Below are 25045 nucleotides of genomic sequence, written 5' to 3'. Positions count from 1 at the left end.
TAAAAATTTTATTTAAATTTAAATTATTTTTTAGCTATAGTTATAATTAAAGTTTATTTAATTTATTTATTTTTTCACAAACATTATATAAAAGTTTATATAGTTTGTAGTCTATTATACTATTATACTCTACAGTATATACAGGTATATACTAAATAATTTTTAATAAACTACCAGTGCGCTTCTATAATATCTATATGAGCATACAATAACACACTCACTCACTCACCCACTTGATATTTGTGTCATTATTCATTAGCATTTTAATTGACATACATATTGTTAACATATTTATAGTTAGAGAGAGAGAGAGAGAGAGAGAGAGAGAGAGAGAGAGAGAGAGAGAGAGAGAGAGAGAGAGAGAGAGAGAGAGAGAGAGAGAGAGAGAGAGAGAGAGAGAGAGAGAATCTATCTATTGAATTGAGTGGTTATATATATTGTGTGTGTGTGTGTGTGTGTGTGTGTGTGTGTGAAGTTATATACACTCAAGTCGAGGAAAGGTATTATATCGAGCGGCACATGGAGTCTATAAACTTGACAGCAAAAAGAAAATAATAATAATATATACCGACTGTCCTGTATTTATAAGATATATATATATATATATTGAATATATACTGCAGTTTACAATTTAATATACTGTATATGTTGGGAACTGACAGGTAATGCCCAAACAGTGGTATATATATACTGTATATAGATATTCAATATAACTTATAGTATATGATATCATTATTCACATCAAACAGTGAGAGAGAGAGAGAGAGAGCAATGAATTGGTATTGTTGTTGTCAATTGATTTTCAATAGAGAGAGAGAGAGAGAGAGAGAGAGAGAGAGAGAAATAGGTGTATAACACATGTCTTACATGTCTTAATCAAAAAAAAAAAAAAAAACTATAGACATAGAGTGAGCAAATAAATACTATACAGTCTATATAGTAAAGTACTTTATTATAATACCGGTGCCCAACCAGTGGGACACTAACTTTAAGAAAGAGAGAGAGAGAGAGAGAGAGAGAGAGAGAGAGAGAGAGAGAGAGAGAGCACCGGTAGATCTTTATATGTGGTGTTAGTTTGACGTTTTGACTAAAGCAACAACAAAAACCTAACCTAACTAACTATCGGTCTGTATATACAGTATATATATATATATATGTCTAATGTCACACATATACAATAGAGCATAGGTTAAGCTCAGTTAGATATTAAGCTCAGTTAGATAGATAGATAGATAGATAGTTAGATAGATATATTTGTATGCATGTGTCGGCTAACAAATTTTTAGTGACTAGTTTTACACATATGTATTACACACACACACACACACACACAGTAAGTACCCCAAGTGATAGGTTTTATTTATATTATTTGTTAGAAAGAGAGAGAGAGAGAGAGAGAGAGAGGACAGGGAGGAGGCATAGGACTGGCAGTTTAAATAAATTGTTATTTTTAATAGTCCTGAATATGTCTATATAGTATGTGTGTCTATATGTGTGTGTATGTATGTATGTGTTAAAAGTAAATTGTTTGATAGACTATTACTTGTCCCTACCTATCCCTACCCGCTCCCTATTGCTATCTATTCCCCCCCCTTCCCAATTGAACTTATTATGCTATCTATACACATGTATATTAAGAAAAACCGCAAAAATAACTAACTATTTTTACGGTGCAATTGTCACTGTTGTTGTGAGTTATACATACATAAGCAATCATATACTTTATAATACTATAATAATAAATAATATATATATATATATACTGTATATCTTGTTGTGTAGTGTCGGGCGCCGCCTCTCTTGTGTGTTATTATATATATATATACTGTATATTGGGATTTGTTTTGTACTTGTATTTATAGTTTTGTGATTTTGATTGTGTGGTTAGTTATGGTGTGTGTGTGTGTGTGTGTGTGTGTGTGTGGGCCCCCACTACTGWCTATTATATAGATACAGTATATTGTAAATGTATGGACAGTAAGCTAATTGTATGTACAGTATGTATCTCTACTACTATACAGTATAGTTGATTGTGTGACACAAAAACCCATCAAACAATATAATAGACTAATCACTAAATCCTATATAACTTATACACTACTCTCTCTCTCTCTCTCTCTCTCTCTCTCTCTCTCTCTCTCTCAGTYTAACCAATTGTTATMCCATGTCATTGGATAACTAATGTTGTCAATGTATGGCACATGTATGGACACATTTTGGGCACTGTTAGATTTATATACTATATCCATATCCATGTATATTGTGTATACACTAGTTTATAGTATAGTTTTTTAAATTTATAATAATTTTTTCAATTAAATATATACAATATATAATTTGACTCTAATTTATTTAGATTTTAGTTTAATAATAATAATACAAATAGTTTTTACTAAAAGTTTTTTTTAAATTGAATTAAAAGATAAAACAAACAACAAAACATTGATTTTTGAAAAATAATATATTTATTTATATATATACTATATATATATATATATATATATATATATCAATGTCAATACAATGAATTTACAACCCCCAACTAATGTCATGGMAAATGATAGTTTGAATAACATTGAAGTGTGTGTGTGTGWGAGAGTGTGTGWGTGTGTGTGTGAGTGTGTGAGAGAGAGAGAGAGAGAGTCAATAGTATATATATATATATAATATATATATACCCATATAACAAAAATGTATCAATAGTTTAGTCATTGATTTACACACACAACACACAAAATGCAATGTGATTTGTATACCCTATTGTGTGTGTATATGTATATATATATATATATATATATATATATATATGTATGTGTGTGTGTGTGTGTGTGTGTGTGTGTATATATATATATATGTATGTATGTGTGTGTGTGTGTGTATGTGTGTGTGTGTGTGTATGTGTGTGTGTGTGTGTGTGTGTGTGTGTGTGTGTGTGTGTGTGTGTGTGTGTGTATGTATATATATATGTATGTATGTGTGTGTGTGTTTGTGTGTGTGTGTGTGTGTATGTATGTATGTATGTATGTGTGTCACACACACAAAACTATAGCCCATACATAAAAAGTTTAGCCAAACATACAAASCTTTGTGTTTGACATTACAAACCTTTTTAAACACAAATCAACATCAAATCAAAAATATCAATACTTTATGGCGAAACTGTCAAAACTCAAGTCAAGTTTTTTTGCTTATTTTTTTGTACATAAATTTTTTATTTTTTAAAAATATTTAAAAAATATATACAAATATGAATACATAAAAAAAAGTTTACAATTTGCTGTTTTTGTTATAATATACTGTAATTTACTTTTTTTATAACTAAATTTTAAAACATTATAACTTAAAGTATGTATAATATAATACATTATATATATATCAATATATTGTACTAAATATACTGTATATATATATATATATAAGTTTTTTTATATTCAAAAAAAGTTAAAATAGTGAAAAAATAAATTATACTAATAATTATTAGCATATATATTATATATATGTTTAACAAGATTATTATATTAGTAATATCTATACATATAGGTGTGTGTWTGTGTGTCTATCTAAACATTATCTATACAKTATAAGCACCGGCATATGTAGATTATATACCATACCGGCGCCTTTATATATACAGTAGATAGCTTATGGATATAGGAAACACACAAATAAGCATTTTATTTATCCAATAATATACAATACATATACTGTATATATATATATATATTTCATTATAAAATCATTATTACCCATAACTAGCGGTCTATTATGAATTGGCAAATAAATAGGATTTAATTTTAGTTGATTTTTCGGTAGGGGAGGGGAGGGCAGTGAGATAGAGGGGGCAACCAATGATTGGTGATATATATATATATTGTATGTATGTTTTGTTGTCTAACGGTGCGCGCATAGACAGAGAGAGAGAGAGAGAGAGAGAGAGAGAGAGAGAGAGCTCAGGGAAGCTGYCGGTGCTCTCTCTCTCTCTCTTTCTTTATCATTTAATAGACATGTGTTTGCGCACAGTTATCCCATTATTATAACACACACACACACACACACAYAATGAAAGCACTGGTAGATAGATGACTGTTGATGATATTATAGACCAATMTGTATGTATAATATAAGTATAAGTACAGTATTATTACAATTATTATTGTTGGAGATTTTTGCTATGAGATTATTAGTTGGGATATATATATATATATATATATATAGTTGATTGAAATCGGTGTGTCCTATGAAAACTACTTGTGCTATGATGTGTTGTCGGGTTGTACATTATTAAAAAAAGGCTATACAAACAAAACAGTATACCTAGAGTCATAAGTATATATGATTATTGAATATATATACGTTGAATATATACATGAATTTATAAACACCCGACTAATATCCCATGTTATTGTTATCGGTTGGGGGGGGGGGTTATAGATGGGRAGGGGGTTGTCRTAGGTTATGACCCGCTGCTACTGTTGCTGCTGCTGATAACATCCAAGTGCCGATTTTTGTCACACACATACATACATACATATAGGCGCCGGTATATTGATATAACAAACACATATTGTGTGTGTGTGTGTGTGTGTGTGTGTGTGTGTGTGTGTGTGTGTGTGTGTGTGTGTGTTAATCTCCGGTGACAATAGTAGTGATAATACTGTAATAATAATGTTATTATTAATAGTAATGAAAAAATCATTTGATTATTTAGATAAAAATATAGGGTATTATACGATACGATACTATAGAGTCTATACTGTATATATATATACTGTATATACCTATGGATTATCCGACAAAATTCACTGTTAGTTCAATAATAATAATAGTTTTCATAAAGTTGTTTTTTTGGGGGGGGGTAGCTATCCTACTACTACTACTACTACTACTACTACACACACATAACAACACATGAGATAGATATTATAATCAAAAAAAAAATAAAAATAAAATAGTATTTATTTTTAAAAATATTATTTATTTATTTATTTAGCTAATTATTTAGATAATCMAAAATATGATAATTAATTWTTYAAATTGTAATTTATTATCGATTATGTGGTTAAACAAAATAAAAAAATATATATAAATTTTTAATAATTTTATACATATATTTTTATTTGGTTTATTAAGTTTACATTGTTAATTAATTATATAATTAATAATATTTTTAAAAAAATATGGTTATCTGGTATTTATTATTATTATTATTATTATTATTATTGCTATTACGATATATACTATTAATCAATTAATTATTAATATGTAAATTTCAAAAAAAATAAACTAAAACATTAAGTTTATTTTGTTTGTTTTTCTAACATTATTTGTTTATATATATATATACAGTATATACATATATATATAACAATTAATCTATTATATTATTATTATAATACTGTATTATTATTATATTTATTAAATTAAAATTGGCACACTAGGTGTGGTTATTACAGTATTAATATTACTATTATTATAATTAGTATTATTGAACTAATTATGAAAAAATAAATTTGTTTTCGTATATATATTTTATTATAATTATTTTTTTATATATTAACAAATTAACATTAAATTTGAATTTTTTTTCAAAATTAACAAAYAAAMAAWAYTGAAAGACATTCAWTTTTTTTTGTTTCTATAATACAATTGTTAAATTTATAATTTAAATTTAATAAAATTTATTTTAATACACATGACTTTTTTTAGGGAAAAAATATAATAATAATAATAATAAATTTAAAATTTACATTATAATAGTCTAAATCCTTGACAATTACAAATAAATTAGTTAATATATATATATAATATTTTTACAATTAACTAATACATAATATATATATATATATAACTTTTGAAATTCAATGTGAATTTTTTTAAATGTATTTTTTTATTGTTGCTAAGTATTATTATTTTAATTTATTAATCATTATTAAAAATAATTATCATATGATATCATATTTTTATCAMTGTGTAGTTATTTAATTAAAGTAAATATACAYATAATATACTACTATAATATATATATATATATATTATAATTAATTTATTTTTTATTATTATTAATTCTCGAAACAAAATATTAATTAAAGTATTTTATTATTTTTATTGTTTCTTATCTCTGAATTATATATATATATATATATATAMTGTATATAGATATACATAATAATTATTTTCAAMAAAAAAAATAAAATTCAATTATACATTACTTATCCTATGATTCACTCACTACTACTAAATAATAATTATAATAACAATTAATACAAGTATTATTATAATATGTATATCCAGTGTATATATGATATAATGCTAAAACATTATACACACAYATATATATAGTATATAATTAATTAATACTTATAGTGATAAGTGTATAGTTTACAYACACACACACACACACACACACACACACACACACATACAYACACACACACACACATACACACAACTATAGACACAAAATACCTTATTATTAATGTTTTGAGAGAAAAAAATAATAAAMTATAAGTTTATATATATATATATATATATATATATATAAAGTATAATAATAATACTAATGACAATTAGCAGCGGTTATTATAATGATGTGTATATAATGAGATGACAATTGCTATTTAGTATTATATATATATATATATATATAATAAAATTTAAATAATAATAATAATAATAATACTGATTATTATGAGAGTAAAAACTTTTTTTTTTTTAARCAAAACCTTGAATTTTTTTATATGAAAGTAATTTTTTTCAAAAAATTTTCAAACAACTATTAAAATTAAAGTAAAAAAACAATTATTACAAAAAAAAGTATTTAAATATTTTGTTTTACTATTTAACTTTTAGTTTAACATTGTTTTGTGTATTTGTTGTTGTTGTTGTTTTGAATTAACATAATAAACGATTTTTTTAACTGAAATATTATTTAAATATATATATATATATATATATATTTAATGACTTTAATAATCATTAGCAATATTAYACTAATGAATATATTGTATATATTGTACTGTAATTTCTAAAATATTATTATTATTATTACCCCTTTTTAAAAATATATTAATGTGTTGTTTTTTTCAACAACAACAAAAAACAATGATAGTTAGTATTTTCACATAAAAATTATATACATTTTTGATTTATTTATTTATCTAGCTTATTATCATAATAAGTTTTTTTTCAAAATTTAAACTAATATAAAATATAATTTTATATTTATTATTTCATTATATACAGTATATATAAACAATTAATATGTATTAATTAATAAATTTTATATAATTTTATAATAATAATTATTATTATTGTCATTAGTAGTAGTAGTAGTAGTAGTAGTAGTAGTAGTAGTAGTAGTAGTAGTAGTAGTAGTAGTAGTAGTAGTAGTAGTAGTAGTAGTAGTAGTAGTAGTAGTAGTAGTAGTAGTAGTAGTAGTAGTAGTAGTAGTAGTAGTAGTAGTAGTAGTAGTAGTAGTAGTAGTAGTAGTAGTAGTAGTAGTAGTAGTAGTAGTAGTAGTAGTAGTAGTAGTAGTAGTAGTAGTAGTAGTAGTAGTAGTAGTAGTATCTATAAATTATTTTAATTTATTGTTATTATTAGTAGTATTTTTAATTTTTTGATTAAATATTTAGTAAATTTTATAAAACAAAAAAAAATAGTTATTTATATATTTGATAAAATCTATGACATCTGCAATAATTTTTTTCATATTGTGAAAGTGGGTACAAAAATTCATATATATATACAGTATATAAATATATTATATTAAATATAAATATGATATTCAATGGGGTAGTAATCTCCCTATTGTTGATATATATATATATTGAATAAACGCTTATATATATTGATATTTATATATATATATATATTTGTAACAATACTTACAGTATTGTAGGCATAATAGGCATATCTAAAAGGGACAGACCCTATGCTGAAGTGGTCTATCAATATAGTAGTAGTAGTAGTATAGGTGCCTCAAAAAAATTATGGATATATATATATACTGTATATATATTTATAGCCTGTATTTACAATATATATATATATATATATATATATATATATATATATATATATATATATATATATATATATATATCAAGTGGGTGCCCCTCTCYACAAACACACACACACACACAATAGGGTCCCCCCTGTCCTGTCTGACCCACCACTACTACCACCACTACTATTGTGTTGAAACCTACTGTCAAAAAGTCAACTATTATAATTCAAGTGTAGTTATGAATAGTATAGTATATTCAATACATATATCGATATATATATATTTCAATAGTTAATTCAAATATCAAGTGTGTTATTGACGTTATTATCGGCTATTTTCTCACAATTATTATATATCCGTATATAATATCTATTTATTTCTATATATTTCTAATATACGTATACTGTATATATATATATACTATTCATATATTGTTTACTATATATATATATATCTATATATATATATATATATATATATATTATACATTAACGTTATATAACGTTTTATTGAATAAATCATAAAGTTTTATAATTTTTTAATAATAATAATATCTAAATATATTTAATAATTGTTTTTATTTTTAAGGTTAAAGTCTGGTTTCAAAACCGCCGAACAAAACATAAGCGTCAAAAGGATGAAAACGGCGAACCGTGCGATGATAGCGACGGCGAGCACCGGGAGGTCGACGACGACGACGACGATGACGACGACATAGATGATGACGACTGTTTGGACAATAATGTCAACCATCGTATGGTTGATGGCAATGATAGCGATGGTGGTGTTGGTGTTGGTGGTGGGGATAGGGATGTCATGAGACACCAGAGTCATCAGAGACGACACAAAACGCCGATACCATCATCGGCCGATATTATCAACAATAGTAATCATAATAATAATAATAATAATAATAATAGTTATAGTTATCATAGGTTACATAATAATCATCATAATATCAATGGTAATTGTCATAATAATAATAATAGTGGCGCTAATTGATTGATTGATTGAAATTTGATTGTATAATATATTTATGATTTTCATATAAGATATGTATTTGTATTTGTATTAATATCCCTATTATAATAATATCAATTAATAATATTATTATTTTAATAATTATAATATTATTTTTTTTGTGAACTATATCTATCTATCTATCTATCTATCTATATATTATGATTAATAATTAATATCATAATCAATATCATAMACTAATTGTCTATATATWTATTAATTATATATATATGATTATTATTATTATTATTTGCATAATAATATAAACATGTATGTTTTTATTTTGATTTAAACCCACATATATACATTTGTAAACCTACACACACACACACACATACATACATACATACACACATTGATTATTACAATTTTTTTTAGAAAAAAAAACTTAATTATCATTTTTTAAATATATGAAATATAATTAGTATTTATTATTATTATTATTATAAGTAAAAAATAACAATATGTTTTTTAAACATTTCAAAATTCATAATATTATAATTTAAATTTTTTAAGTCAAAATTTTTTTTGACAGTTTATATTAGTTATCGATTATTATTATTATTATTATTATTATTATTATTATTATTATTATTATTATTATTATTATTATTATTATTATTATTATTATTATTATTATTATTATTATTATTATTATTATTATATAAAACTAACAGCTTGTTAAACAACTAATTAATTATTTATTTATTATTATTATAATCATTATACTAACGTTTATATCATATATCTATCAAAATATAAATATCTACAATATCTATGTGTATGTCAATAATAATAATAATAATACTAAACAAAAAATATTTAATAATTTTTTGATTGACATATTATTAAATGAGTTGTCAATTATTATTAAATATTATATATATATATATATATATATATATATATATATAAAAATAAAAATCTGTATAAATAGCAATAATAATAATATTAATAATATTAAACAAGTGTTTATATAAACATTTTAAATATTATTATTATATATWAAAAAAAAATTTTTTTGAAAAACAAATAATTGTTATCACATTATATATTTAAACAAAAAAATAATAATAATAAGCACACATTATCATTTATTTAAATTATTATATCATTAAAATATTTTTTATTTAATATAAATATTAAAATACATTTTTTTTAAAAAAAACATTTGACAATTTCAAACAATTTAATTTTTTTTTTTGAATTAAATTATAAATAATAATTATGTATTTAAAATAAAAATAAAATTTCAAAAATTTTCAATCATTTATATCTTTCAACAAACAAAATACTGTATTATATAATAATGATAATAATTTACTAAAATAAATAAATTATTGAATTATTGATTAATTTTTTTTTACTATATTTGTTGAATAATATGAGAAAATTTATTTTTCTCATCAAAAAAATTAAGTAAAATATATATATATTTAAATACTGGTGCCCAATGGGGTAACTGACCCAACAATTGTATGTCAATTCATACCTAAACATACCCTAAATTGACGCCTAACTGTCCAATAACTCTCACTAAACACTTGTCAATCAATTTGTTTGACATTTATTGTTGAAAAAATATATTATAACTCTCTCTCTCTCTCTCTCTCTCTCTCTCTCTCTCTCTCTCTCTCTCTCTCTAAACAATCAAAACTTGACATCAATAGTGAGTGAAAAAAAAATTGTGAGAAAAAAACAAACAAAAAATAAATTTTGTTGGTTTACTTGATTTAATTTTCTATTATTATTATTATTATTAGTTAAAACTTTCATATATTTCTATTAACAGGAAATGTTTAAGTTTAATAATAATAATAATCAATGTACTTTTATGTTTAAGTATACAATTGTTACACTTTTATTTTGTGGATACATATATAYATATATATAGTTGTACCTATGTACATTTTCATTCATATAAATGTTTGTTAAAATTCACAATGACACACACACATACATAAATACATAGACACACACATAAATACATACACATACACATACACATACACACATACACATACACATACACATACACACATACACACACACATACACACATACACACATACACACATACACACACACACACATACACACATACACACATACACACATACACACACACACATACACACATACACACATACACACATACACACACATACACACATACACACATACACACACACACATACACACACAACACACACACACATACACACATACACACACACACACATACACACATACACACACACACATACACACATACACACATACACACATACACACATACACACACACACACACATACACACATACACACATACACACATACACACATACACACACACACATACACACATACACACATACACACATACACACATACACACATACACACATACACACATACACACATACACACATACACACATACACACATACACACATACACACATACACACATACACACATACACACATACACACATACACACATACACACATACACACATACACACATACACATACACATACACATACACACATACACACATACACACATACACATACACATACACATACACATACACATACACATACACATACACATACACATACACATACACATACACATACACCTACACACACATACACTCATAAATATATATAAATATAATTTAATATTTAGACTATTTTGTAAACTATCAATAATAATTTAATTTTACTAATAAATATTTTTTTTTGTAAAAATCTTATAAATTTTTTAATTTTTAGATAAACAATTTTTTGTTAATTATATATATATATATATATATATATTATAAGTTACTGTTTTATTATAAATTATAAATTATAAATATTTAAAATACTGTAAATATATACTGAATATACTAACGCCATCTAGTGTTTCAACATTAAAGTATAAATACAATTACAAAAAAAAATATTTTCTAATTTAAATACTTTTTGATTTAAATATCAAAATCAAAATATTGGTTTATCATTAAATATATATATATATATATAATATTTATTAAATTAATTGAAATTAAAAGACATTTTTGTTTGTTTGTTTTTAAAAACATTTTTAATTAATTAATTAATTAATTAAAAATAACAATTATCTAGTTTTTTTTTGGAAACGATTCATAATATTTATGTAAATTATTTATTAGTGTATAATAAATGTGTGTTTTTATATAACAGTATATAAATACTATATATAACTCTCATATATAAACACATACAACAAACAAATATATATTTATATATATATATACTGTATATACAGTTACAAACACACACATTGATATACATACATATATATATATATAAATTATTTATTTTTAGACTAATAACCAAATATAGCTTACATAACATGCAATATAATCATAATATTTATACTGTAAACAAGTATACAGTAATAATATGTACTAAATTGTAAAATATTTAAATTGTAAACTATAAAAATTAATCGATAAATTGATCTTAAGTTTAAAATTAAAAAATTATTATTTTAAATTTTTTTTTTAAATATGAGTGTCGTATGTGTGGACATTGAATACTATTGTCTGGGAGGTTATGAACAAAAATATCGGGAACTGGAACAAGCAATACGTGGACGATTGAGGAACGTCCGGGTAAAGGGACAGCCGGGTCGGGCATATAGTTTTGAAGTTACCGTCAATGGTCTACTAGTTTATTCAATGTTGGACACTGGTACGTTTCCCGATCCACGCAATATTGTTATGCTAGTAGTCGATGCTGCTGGTGAATAATAATTATTAATTAATTAATTAATAATAATTATTTTAATTAATTAATAATTATTATTATTAATATTAATTAATAATTATTATTATTAATATTAATTAATAATAATTATTAATAAATATTTATAATAATGATAATAATTAATAATATTAAATTAATTAAATTTGTTCTTTAATAAAATTGAATAATCAATTTTTCAACCAAATTTATTATTATTTTTAATGTTTTTTTTATATAATAATAAATTTTGTGTTTTTTTGTGTTTGTTTATTGTAAATTGTATCATTAATTATATAAAAAAAAATAAAATAAAAATGTTTTATAATTTAAATAAAATCATCGGAAATTTATATAAATATTATTATTTGAATTATATAATTTTTTTAATAAATATATATTAAATTCTAGAATATTTATATAAATTATTTTTAAAAAAAAATTGTTGAACTTATTTAACACATTTAGTATCATCACGATTAGTTTTATTATTATTATTATTATTATTATTATTATTATTATTATTATTATTATTATTATTATTATTATTATTACCTTTAATTGTGTAATTATATATATATTGTTTTTATCAAAATAATATCAACTAAAACTAAACCTCAAAAACTAGGATAACATTTGATATATAATACAAATTATTATTTTTTTTSTTTATATAATAAAAAATATGTTTTCCTACACTTTTATACAAAAATAATATTAATAATAATTTTTTAAATTTTTTTTTTGGCTAACTATTTAATAATTTATTATTTATTTTGAACAAAATTATTGAACAAAAATAATTAAGTTGTAAATTAAAGTTTTTTATTAATTTTTTTTGTTGAAATTTATATTTTATTTTTTTTAATTTTAATTAATTTTAAATATTTTTTAATTTTTCTTCTTATTATTATTATTATATATATACAGTAAATACTATACTATGTTATTCAAACAGCTTATTGACCTAATGTTAACCGTAGGTCCCAATCTAATTGCTAGACTAACCGATCTAATCGTTGATACCCTACTAAACATACCCGCCTATATTGTTGACAGTATTTTCATACCGGGTATTATACTAACAATAACCCAGACACAATTGAAACACTCCGGGTATGTTAACCTACATGAGCCACTAGACACCTACGACTATATAGTCATAGGTGCCGGTACTGCCGGTTCGGTACTGGCCGGCCGACTATCGGAAAACCTAAGCATAMGTGTGCTGCTACTGGAAGCGGGTACGACCGAAAATATTGTAACCGACATACCCCGACTCAGCCAGTTAGGTCAGCTGATACCCGACATGGACTGGCATTTTWMTAGCGAACCACAGCAMCGGTCGGGTMGAGGTTTGGTCAACAATTCAACACCGTGGCCACGGGGCAAGTGTATGGGCGGTACGTCCGTATTGAACGGTAGGTGTGTTTGGTTACAATTATAATAATCTACATTATTTATACAGTATATTATTGAAAATTAATTAATTAGATATTAATTACATACTGTATATAAATAATAGTAATAGTATTTATGAATTACAATAATATACAGATTAAATACAAATTAAATTTTTTTAATATTATTAATAAATATTATAACACCAAACCATTTATTATTTTTTTAATAAAAATTTTATTTACTTATTTAATTAATTAAAAAATTTATATTTATAACATTTATTATATAGTATAGAGAAACTAAATTAGTATTATAATATTTAATAAAAATACTACAATATAAATATGTAATGCATATTATTATAATTGATAAATACTATTACTATTATTTATATACAGTATGTAATTAATATCTATATTAGCAACAAATAAAAACAAATAATTATAATTATAAATTAATTTTCAATTATATTTTTTGTCACACACACACACACATAAACACACCCACTATACCCCATCCCTCCATAGGTATGGTATACTCGCGCGGATCGCCCCGCGATTATGACGACTCGTGGGTTAAGTATAACGAAGCCCGGGGCTGGTCGTGGGCCGACCTGTTTCCATATTTTATCAAATCCGAGGACAATCAGGACCCCGAGCTAGTGGCCAGCGGGTATCATGGACGCGGTGGCCCGGTAACTGTATCCACACCTACCTACAGTGAACCAGTATCCATAGCATTCAGAGACTCAGGTCCCTCAGTTGGCTATCCGATTGGATCGTCGACTACCGGTCCACGGCAGACAGTGTTTGAACTACCACAGCATACCATACGTAACGGTAGCCGTTTATCGATGGCTAAGGCCTATCTGGAACCGATAGCCAAGGATCGGCCTAATCTACATATACTAACCAATAGTCTAGTTAGTCGGATACTGTTTGATACTGACAACGACAACAAACAACAAGTGTCGGCTACTGGAGTCGAGTATATTAGATGGGGTAACAAATTTAAGGTTAGTCTAACACCCGGTGCTGGTGGTGGTGGTGGTGAGGTTATACTGTCGGCCGGCGCTGTTATGTCGCCCAAAGTGCTGATGCTTTCAGGTATTTATTATTATTATTATGTTTTTTGAACAATTATGATACCGTATTTCATTGCATAATAAAACAGTATAATAATTAATAATATTGTTTTAAATATGTTTTAATTTATACACACACACACACACACACACACACACACACACACAAAACTATATTATTTTCAATAATAATAATTTTTATTAATATTTATCATGTACATTTAAAAAAAAGTTATATTAATGATAAATAACTATTATATAAAATAATTATTGTTAATAATAATAATAATAACCTTAATTAACTATTATATAAATAGATTGATTATAAATTTGTATAATAAAATAACCAGTAAATTAAAAAATATTTTATTTATTTATTAAAAATGTATTATTAAATAAATAGGCATTGGGCACCGGGATCATTTGGAAAAAATGGGAATCAAATGCCTGTCCRATTTACCMGTTGGCGACAATCTGGCCGAACATGTGGCCAACTATATGATGTTTACGGTAAATCAATCGTCGGTAACCTGGGATTTCATACGCGAGTCTACGCCACTGGAGTTTCTCCAGTATTACATACATAAGCGCAACAATTTGGCCAATAGTTTAGTGGAAGCGATGGCTTTTGTTAATACAAAATATGCCGATAAACGTAAAGACTGGCCCGATATTCAGCTACAGGTGTCGCCCGGTTAGTGAAATTAAAAAAAATAAAATAAATTAATAATAATTAAATTAAAAAAATAAATAACATAAACTATTAATAATTTAAATTAAACTTTTATTTTTAGAAAAATAATTTCTATTAGTTTAAACAAAAATTTAATATAAATAATAGTAATTAATAATAATAATTATTATTATGCAAATGTTTACTTACATTTATTTTGATTTTTTTCTTATATTAAAATATTTATTTAATATTTATAAAAAAAATTAGTTTTTTTCTTTTAAAAAATAATAATATTTATGAAATAATTAGATTCAAAATAATAACAACAAAAATAAACATTAATTAATTAAAGAATAATTTTTAAAAAATAATTATATACAATATGTTGTAAAATATATTAGAATTTAATTAATTAATTAATTAATTAATTATTTTATTTATTTATCTATTATCTCTACCAAACAACCAACCCATACCCTCCCTTTTAGCTACCATTGCCAGCGACTATGGACTGGTAGGTCGACATATGCTCCGGGTAGACGATCAGCTATGGCAATCAGTATTTAAACCCTACATAACTAGACAAACATTTTTTATAATACCGACACTATTGCGACCGAAATCCCGGGGAACTATACGATTGCGTTCCGGATGGCTACAATGACCAGCCAGTGATTGATCCTAATTTCTATGCACCCGGTACCAACGATCTACAGGTGCTTGTCGAGGGTATGAAATGGGCGCTGAAAATATGCCGCCAATCACCTGAATTGAAACGTTATGGTTGCCGTCCCATTCAAACGGTATTCCCGCAATGTCAGGATCAGTTGCCCATCTATTCCGATAAATACTTGCAATGTATGGCCCAGACATTTACCGGCAATATCTATCATCCGATAGGTACGTGCAAAATGGCTTCAACAGCGGCCAACCGGTCAGCTGTTGTCGACCCCGAGCTCCGTGTTTTGGGTGTCCGCCGACTACGGGTTGTCGATGCATCCATTTTTCCCGAACCCGTTAGCGGTAATCCTGTATCAGCCATTGTTGCCGTTGCCGAACGTGCAGCCGATTTGATCGCCGGTGGTGGTCGCCGACTGTTGCGACCAATGCGACCGCCGATGAGTGCGGCTATTATTGCCCGACTACCGGAGCTTCCCATACAATAAACTAACTACTGTTAAACAGTACTATACAATAGTATTAATTAAAATAGTGTTATTATTATTATTATTATTATAGTTTTTTTTAAATAATTTTTTTTTTAATTTAATATATGATATATTTATATTTTTTTTAAAAATTATTGTGTAAATTATTATTAGTATAATTATGTTTTTATTGTAGTTTTTTTTTATTTTAAATCAAATATATGATAATATATATATATAGTATATCATATACTATATGTAATGTCAACCTATTAAAGAATAAGCCTAATAAGGAATGAGTTTATTAAACAATTGATTTTTTGATAATTTGTTAATCAATTTTTGTGATTAATATCTCATTAATATTTATATGGCCTCTCAATTATAATCATATATATATATAACACAATTGTGACTACCTATAACAATATTAAGAACGTAAACAATAGTAATTTTAAAAAATAATTACAATTAAATTAACAAATAATTAATTAATTTTTAATTTTTTTATAACAATATATATCAATAAATATATTAACTAAGAAAACAATGACTATTATTATGATTTTGATTTACTTTATAATTATTTAGTCATTTGATTATTTTAATTAAGGAATGGATCACAAAACGATTGAATGACAAGTTATTAATATAAATTATGACAACAAATAATAAATTATTTACAAATTGTTATATACCTTATTACATCACATTAATGACCTCTATATAACAATAACATACACTACAAAATTTACCGTATTACAAAAATAATACCGTATTACCAAAAATAATACCGTATTACCAAAAATAATACCGTATTACCAAAAATAATAATTTTAATACCGTATTATATATTATTACCAAAAATAATACCGTATTCTAATATATATATATTCCAAGAATAATACTGTATAAAAAATAATACCGTATTACCAAAAATAATACCGTATAAAAAATAATACCGTATTACCAAAAATAATACCAAAAAAATAAACCAATAATATATTATAATACTATACCAAAAATAATACTATATAATACCGTAATACCAAAAATAATACCGTATTACCAAGAATAATACCGTAATACCAAAAATAATACCGTATTACCAAAAATAATACCGTAATACCAAAAATAATACAATACCAAAAATAATACCGAATCAAAAATAATACCGTAATTTCCATAAATAATAATACCGTATAAAAAATATCAAAAATATAATACCAAAAATAATACCGTATTATCAAAAATAATGTATTTAATACCTTATTACAAAATACAGTACTACCAAAAATACAATCTTTCCAACACCTTTACCTAATTCCCAAATTTTATATCGAAATACCATGTTTCCATAGAAATTTTGTATTTTAAATAAGTACCGTCCTATATAAATATTGTTTTAAATATGTACCGTCTTCCCATAGAAATACCGTGTTACATTATTAATTATATATGTAATTATATTATACCTTGTACCTAAAATTAATCTTATTTATGGTATGAGAAAATTAAAAAAATTATATGATATATATATACTTATATGAATATATATTTCTATATATATATAAAATTTGGGAATTAATAGTGAAAGATTATTTTTGGTAGATTATTTTTGGTATTACGGTATTATTTTTGGTAATAATAATTATTTTTGGTATTACATTATTTTTGGTAATACGGTATTATTTTTGTAATACGGTATTATTTTTGGTAATACGGTATTATTTTTGGTATTACGGTATTATTTTTGGTAATCTTATTTTTGGTATTACGATAATGTATTATTATTTTTTGATAATACAATTATTGAATATTGATATATTATATACAAATAGTACTAATACTAATACTAATACTGTACTTTACTAATAGTAAGGTTATTTATTTAGAGTCTTACGGTATAATGTTATAAATTTATAATCATTATATTTAGTGACATTATTGATGTCCATTTTGGTTGATATTTGTATTTTATATATTTTGTATTAAAATAAATTCATTCTTTAATAGGTTGACATATCATATGTTATATTTTATAAATATATGATATTCAATATATACAATAAATTTAATGATATAATGTAAATAATAATAATTATTATTTAATGATTAGATTATTGTAAATATTTAAAAAAACAATTTACTGTTTCTAATATGTATTTCTAATAACTATTGCAAATAAAATAAATAATTTATTATTATTATTATTATATTTTGTTTCTAATATATATATATATATATATATATATAGTAAACTGTATAAATTAATCTGATATAAATTTTATAACCAAAAAATAAACCAATTATTTATCTATAACTTATAAGTAGATTAAGTTTAATAATAATAATAATAATGATTACATTGAATCAAGTTTTCCATAAATATCTTTATAAATATCAATATAATTTCATATTGATTTCAAAATATAATACAATATTTACTTTGAATAATATTTATGATTTTAGTTAGAAAATTATTTTTAAAGTTTATCATTAAAAATTATATGGAAAATTACATATAATATAATAGATATATATATATATTGAATATATACTGTATATATAAATTAATAGGATTAAGATAACTAAAATAAATACAATACTGTATATTATATATATAAAGTATATCTTATTTTTTTGATAATGTATTAACAATAAAATATATTAAATATAAATTACAATATCATTGTATTAAATTGTAATCTAACAATAATCAAATAGAAATGTTATTATATATATATATATATACTGTATATAATGTATTTTATTAAAATATGATTATTATTATTATTAATATTTATACCTTAATTATAATTACTGTATATTATCACTTATAATTATATTTCTAATTTATCGATAATATGTTTTATATGATATCTAAAGTATATTACATGTATTAAACAACAACAAATAAAAAATATAATACCAGTAAATTAAATGTGAATAAAAACATATGTTTTATTTTTAATAAAAATGATTAAATCTTATCAAAAAATTATTTATATATATATATAGACTATTAATAATTTAATAAATTAACAATATATTAAAATTAACAACAAAAAAACACAAACAAATAACAAAAAAGTTTTTAAAAATAAATATTTATTATTTTATTTATTTTTTAAAAAAAATATCATGCAATTTGCTAGATCAATTTTAATTTGTTTAACCCTGATAACATTTTTAAGCATACAAATTTATGCCAATGTTGATCTAAATGAATGTTTAACATGTAAGTACCCTGTATAATTAATTAATTATATTTTTTAAAAAAACTAATAATTAAAATGTTTTTTTTTAAAAAATTAGATAACAATACTGAAAATCCATTTGAACTTAATTGGACACTAATTGACGATGGTACATTTATTATGGAAAATATAACACTAACGTAAGTAATATATTTTATTTTTTAACTTATAATATTAATTAAATTTTAATTTTTTAATATTTTTTATTAAAAAACTAAAAAATTTTTTAGTAATATACAGACACACAAAATTGTTGACTACTGTGGCGTCAATAGTATTAATATGTGTCCACTAAAAGTTGGCCATAATGTTACGTTTAACTTTAGATTTAAATTGCGTATGTTTTTTCAATATTTTACATATTAATAATTAATTGTTATATATATATGAACTACATTATAAAAAATATTATTCTGTTATTTAGGCAAATTTAGGCATTAATTTTTAATTGTAACATTAAATTGTAAAAATTATTTTTATAGACTACACATACACATACACAYACACATATATATATATATACACATACACATACACACACACACACACAAACATACACATACACATACACATACACATACACATACACATACACATACACATACACACACATACACATACACATACACATACAAACATACATACAAACATACATACAAACATACATACATACATACATACATATATATATATATATATATATATATATATATATATACATACATACACACACACACACACACACATACAGTACATACACACATACACAGTACATACATACACACATACAGTACATACACGCTTACATAAAATCATTTTTAAAAAATTAATTAATATATGATAATATATACTTTATTTTTACTTTACTATATTTTTAATATATATATATACWGTATATATATAACATTTAATAGCTATCGACATTGGACAATCTGATAATCTAAAAGTAGCATTGACATATTATGAACATTTTAAACTGTATAACGGTTCAAAATCATTTTATGTGGATGGCAACACTAGTCTAGTCAGTGGCTTGGATCCAACTAGGAAAATTTTGGATATTGACCAACGTAAATCAACTAATCAGACAAAACCATTGATTGAACATGATACAACTGTACAAGCTAGATTTACGTTCTACGTAATGGATATTGAAAAAATTGTAAGTTTATTAATTTTTAAAATTTAAAAAAAAATTAACTATTATTACTAATACACTGTTAGTAAGTTAACATTATTTTTTTTTTAATTAATAATAATATTATTTTTAGTATTATTATTAATAATTAGCAATATTTCAGTTAGTAATCAGTTTTTTTCCTATTACCAGTAAATTTAAATTATATTGAAGTTTTATTTTTATACAATAAGTTATTTATTAAACACTGGAAAATAAATAATTTTTATTTTTTTTTTAAATAAATTAATTCAATTAAATTAATGTTTGTTTTTATTTTTTTGTTGAAACATAGAACCCATTTCTAATGAATATCGATTTGGTCCACCAGACAACTGGCGATCCTACTCCTGGTAATAGTTTATCATGCGCAATGTTTAACGGAACATTTACTAAATAATTATATATCCTAGTTAATAAAATAAATAAAAATTATGTTTATTTAAAATTTAATTAACTAAACAAACAAAAAAAATATAGCAAGCTAACTTTTTAAAAAAATAATTAAAAAATAAAGTGTTCAATATTTTATTATTAATATCTATAATTACTATTTAAAATTTTTTGAATGCATGTTTTGGTACTTTTTATTGTCATAAACTTTCCATAGGATTCCAATAGTTTATACTCTATATAGAAAAGTACAAAAATTAATACTAATATTATTATTATTATTATACAGTATCATACTGTACTATGTAATGTACAATAGAGTACATGCGTTCAATGTTTGAATGATTAATGCTATGATAGGGCGGAGCTTATTATGACAACCCATACGTATGTATACATATAAATACTAATTTCATATATCTAGGTATACTATATATATGTTTTTCTGATACACTGTTTGTCAATTTATTTCAAACATTCATATATAATGGTATAATATTCTCCTCAAAAAAAAAATTATTAAATAATTATTATTATATTTATTTTAATTGAAAATATTTTTTTAAAAAAATTAAAATAATAATAATCTTATAAAATATAGTATAAGTTATAATTAAAATTAAGAAAAATATTTTTAAGAAAGAGATATATATATATATATATATATATATATATTATGGGAATATATAGTACAATACACTACATACTGTTAAACCCCATACAGTAAACACTGTTTACACTAAACACATATACAGTAGAGTACAGTAGTAGTAGTTGTTGTTATCAAACATACAGTGAGAGAGAGAGAGAGAGAGAGAGAGAGAGAGAGAGAGTCTATGTATATATAATACAGTAGTAATACTACTAATAAAATATAACAATATTTTAATTGAATGATTGAATTAAAAGACATTTAATACAGTATTAATACTATATATATATATATGATATATCAACCTTTTAACGGACGGATAAATTATAACAAATAATATAAACAATACATCTATCGATCAAAATGGGCATCAATTATGTCACTAATTAAGAAAATAATATTTTTTAATTTATATATGAAATAATACCGTAATAACTCAAATATATATTTAAACTATCTTATAAGCAATCATATTACCGTCTTCCCATAGTTAACTCATGTTTTTAAAATTAATACCGTATTCCCATATTAAAAATAGTTTTTTTTGAAAAAGTACCGTATTCCCATATTAAAAATAGTTTTTTTTGAAAAAGTACCGTATTCCCATATTAAAAATAGTTTTTTTTGATAAAGTACCGTATTCCCATATTAAAAATAGTTTTTTTTGATAAAGTACCGTATTCCCATATTAAAAATAGTTTTTTTTGATAAAGTACCGTATTCCCATATTAAAAATAGTTTTTTTTTTGAAAAAGTACCGTATTCCCATATTAAAAATAGTTTTTTTTGATAAAGTACCGTATTCCCATATTAAAAATAGTTTTTTTTGATAAAGTACCGTATTCCCATATTAAAAATAGTTTTTTTTGATAAAGTACCGTATTCCCATATTAAAAATAGTTTTTTTTGATAAAGTACCGTATTCACATATTAAAAATAGTTTTTTTGAAAAAGTACCGTATTCCCATATTAAAAATAGTTTTTTTTGATAAAGTAGTATTCCCATATTAAAAATAGTTTTTTTTGATAAAGTACCGTATTCCCATGTTAAAAATAGTTTTTTTGAAAAAGTACCGTATTCCCATATTAAAAATAGTTTTTTTTTGATAAAGTACCGTATTCCCATATTAAAAATAGTTTTTTTGAAAAAGTACCGTATTCCCATATTAAAAATAGTTTTTTTGAAAAAGTACCGTATTCCCATATTAAAAATAGTTATATGGTAAAAATTGTGAAAATCATTTAAATGTGAGGCTATACGGTAAAAATTGAGAATCATTTAAATGTGAGGTTATACGGTAAAAATTGAGAAAATCATTTAAATGTGAGGTTATACGGTAAAAATTGAGAAAATCATTTAAATGTGAGGTTATACGGTAAAAATTGTGAAAATCATTTAAATGTGAGGTTATACGGTAAAAATTGTGAAAATCATTTATATGTGAGGTTATACGGTAAAAATTGTGAAAATCATTTAATGTGAGGTCATACGGTATAATCTAATGATTTTATACAATTTTTAATTTTTGGTCATAATTTATGGACAAAAATTTTTAATTCAATGTTTTGTGGTCCGTCCGCTGAATGGGGATTAGAGAAAAATAATTTAATAAATTAATAAAACTATTTTTAAAATTTTTTAAAAATTTATTCTCTTTACTAATATTTTCTTAGATATTTAACCTGTATATAAAAAATAAAAAATTAATTAATTAATTATTAGTTTAATTATAATTAATTTTCAAACTTACCCTTTATTTCATCCACTATTGCGTTAACCAGACGTTGTCCTAATTGGGATCTAATTGTGAATTTGTGTCCAATTTTTTTACTAATTTTACATTACTTTATGAGAGGGCATATAAATAGCTCTCAAATGACCCCTTTATGACAACAATTGATTAACAAATAACATAAATATTTAATTATTTAGTTTATCCGTCCGTTAATTGGTTATCCACTGTTAGGTGGATTTATAATATATACAGTAAATATGTATAAAATATTTTTTATTAGTTAATAATACAGTATTAACTTTTTATTTAAAAAAAATAAATAAATAAAATTATTTTATTAATTATTATTACTATTTTTATTACTACCAGTGTTTTAATAAGTCATATATCATATAATAATAATAATAAAAAGATATTAATTAATAATAGTTATTAAAAAAAATTAATAATAATAATAATAATAATTACTTATTATTTGTAACAAACAGTATTAAAAAAACTAAAAAAAATAAATTATTTGTTTTAAGTTATTATTAGGTATTAATAGGTATTAATATAATAATAATAATAATAATAAAAACGTGTTATTAATATACAGTATATTATATCTTAATTATTATTATTATTATTATTACTTAAATACAGTATTAATAATACATAAGTATTATAACAATAGTGTTGTTGTTGTTGTTATTGTTTATATGATATCAA

General features: G+C 23.0%; 3 protein-coding genes across 3 annotated transcripts in view; all 3 read left to right on the top strand.

Moving 5' to 3' along the window:
- The window catches only part of LOC128953358 (homeotic protein empty spiracles-like), a 31919-nt gene extending 22839 nt beyond the window's left edge, over window positions 1–9080 (top strand). The window contains exons 3-4 of the mRNA XM_054298841.1: window positions 8594–8969; window positions 9058–9080. Of these exons, the coding sequence (XP_054154816.1) occupies window positions 8594–8969; window positions 9058–9080 (399 nt within the window). The remainder of the gene's footprint in view (window positions 1–8593; window positions 8970–9057) is intronic.
- A 4667-nt stretch (window positions 9081–13747) lies between these two features.
- Window positions 13748–17134, top strand: LOC128953357 (glucose dehydrogenase [FAD, quinone]-like). The gene is made up of 5 exons (XM_054298840.1): window positions 13748–14225; window positions 14736–15314; window positions 15696–15986; window positions 16457–16605; window positions 16637–17134. The coding sequence occupies exons 1-5, from the start codon at window positions 13748–13750 to the stop codon at window positions 17132–17134; spliced, it is 1995 nt and encodes a 664-aa protein (XP_054154815.1).
- Window positions 17135–20278: 3144 nt separating this feature from the next.
- Window positions 20279–21962, top strand: LOC128953272 (uncharacterized). The gene is made up of 5 exons (XM_054298750.1): window positions 20279–20357; window positions 20435–20516; window positions 20607–20713; window positions 21291–21538; window positions 21849–21962. The coding sequence occupies exons 2-5, from the start codon at window positions 20497–20499 to the stop codon at window positions 21951–21953; spliced, it is 480 nt and encodes a 159-aa protein (XP_054154725.1). The 5' UTR covers window positions 20279–20357; window positions 20435–20496; the 3' UTR covers window positions 21954–21962.
- Window positions 21963–25045: the final 3083 nt, after the last annotated feature.

This window comes from Oppia nitens, unplaced genomic scaffold (assembly GCF_028296485.1).
Source record: "Oppia nitens isolate AA-2021 unplaced genomic scaffold, nextdenovo-longstitch-racon4-pilon3 scaffold21_pilon_pilon_pilon, whole genome shotgun sequence".
Classification (NCBI taxonomy): Eukaryota; Metazoa; Arthropoda; class Arachnida; order Sarcoptiformes; family Oppiidae; genus Oppia; species Oppia nitens.
This window is presented reverse-complemented; position numbering and strand designations above follow the sequence as displayed.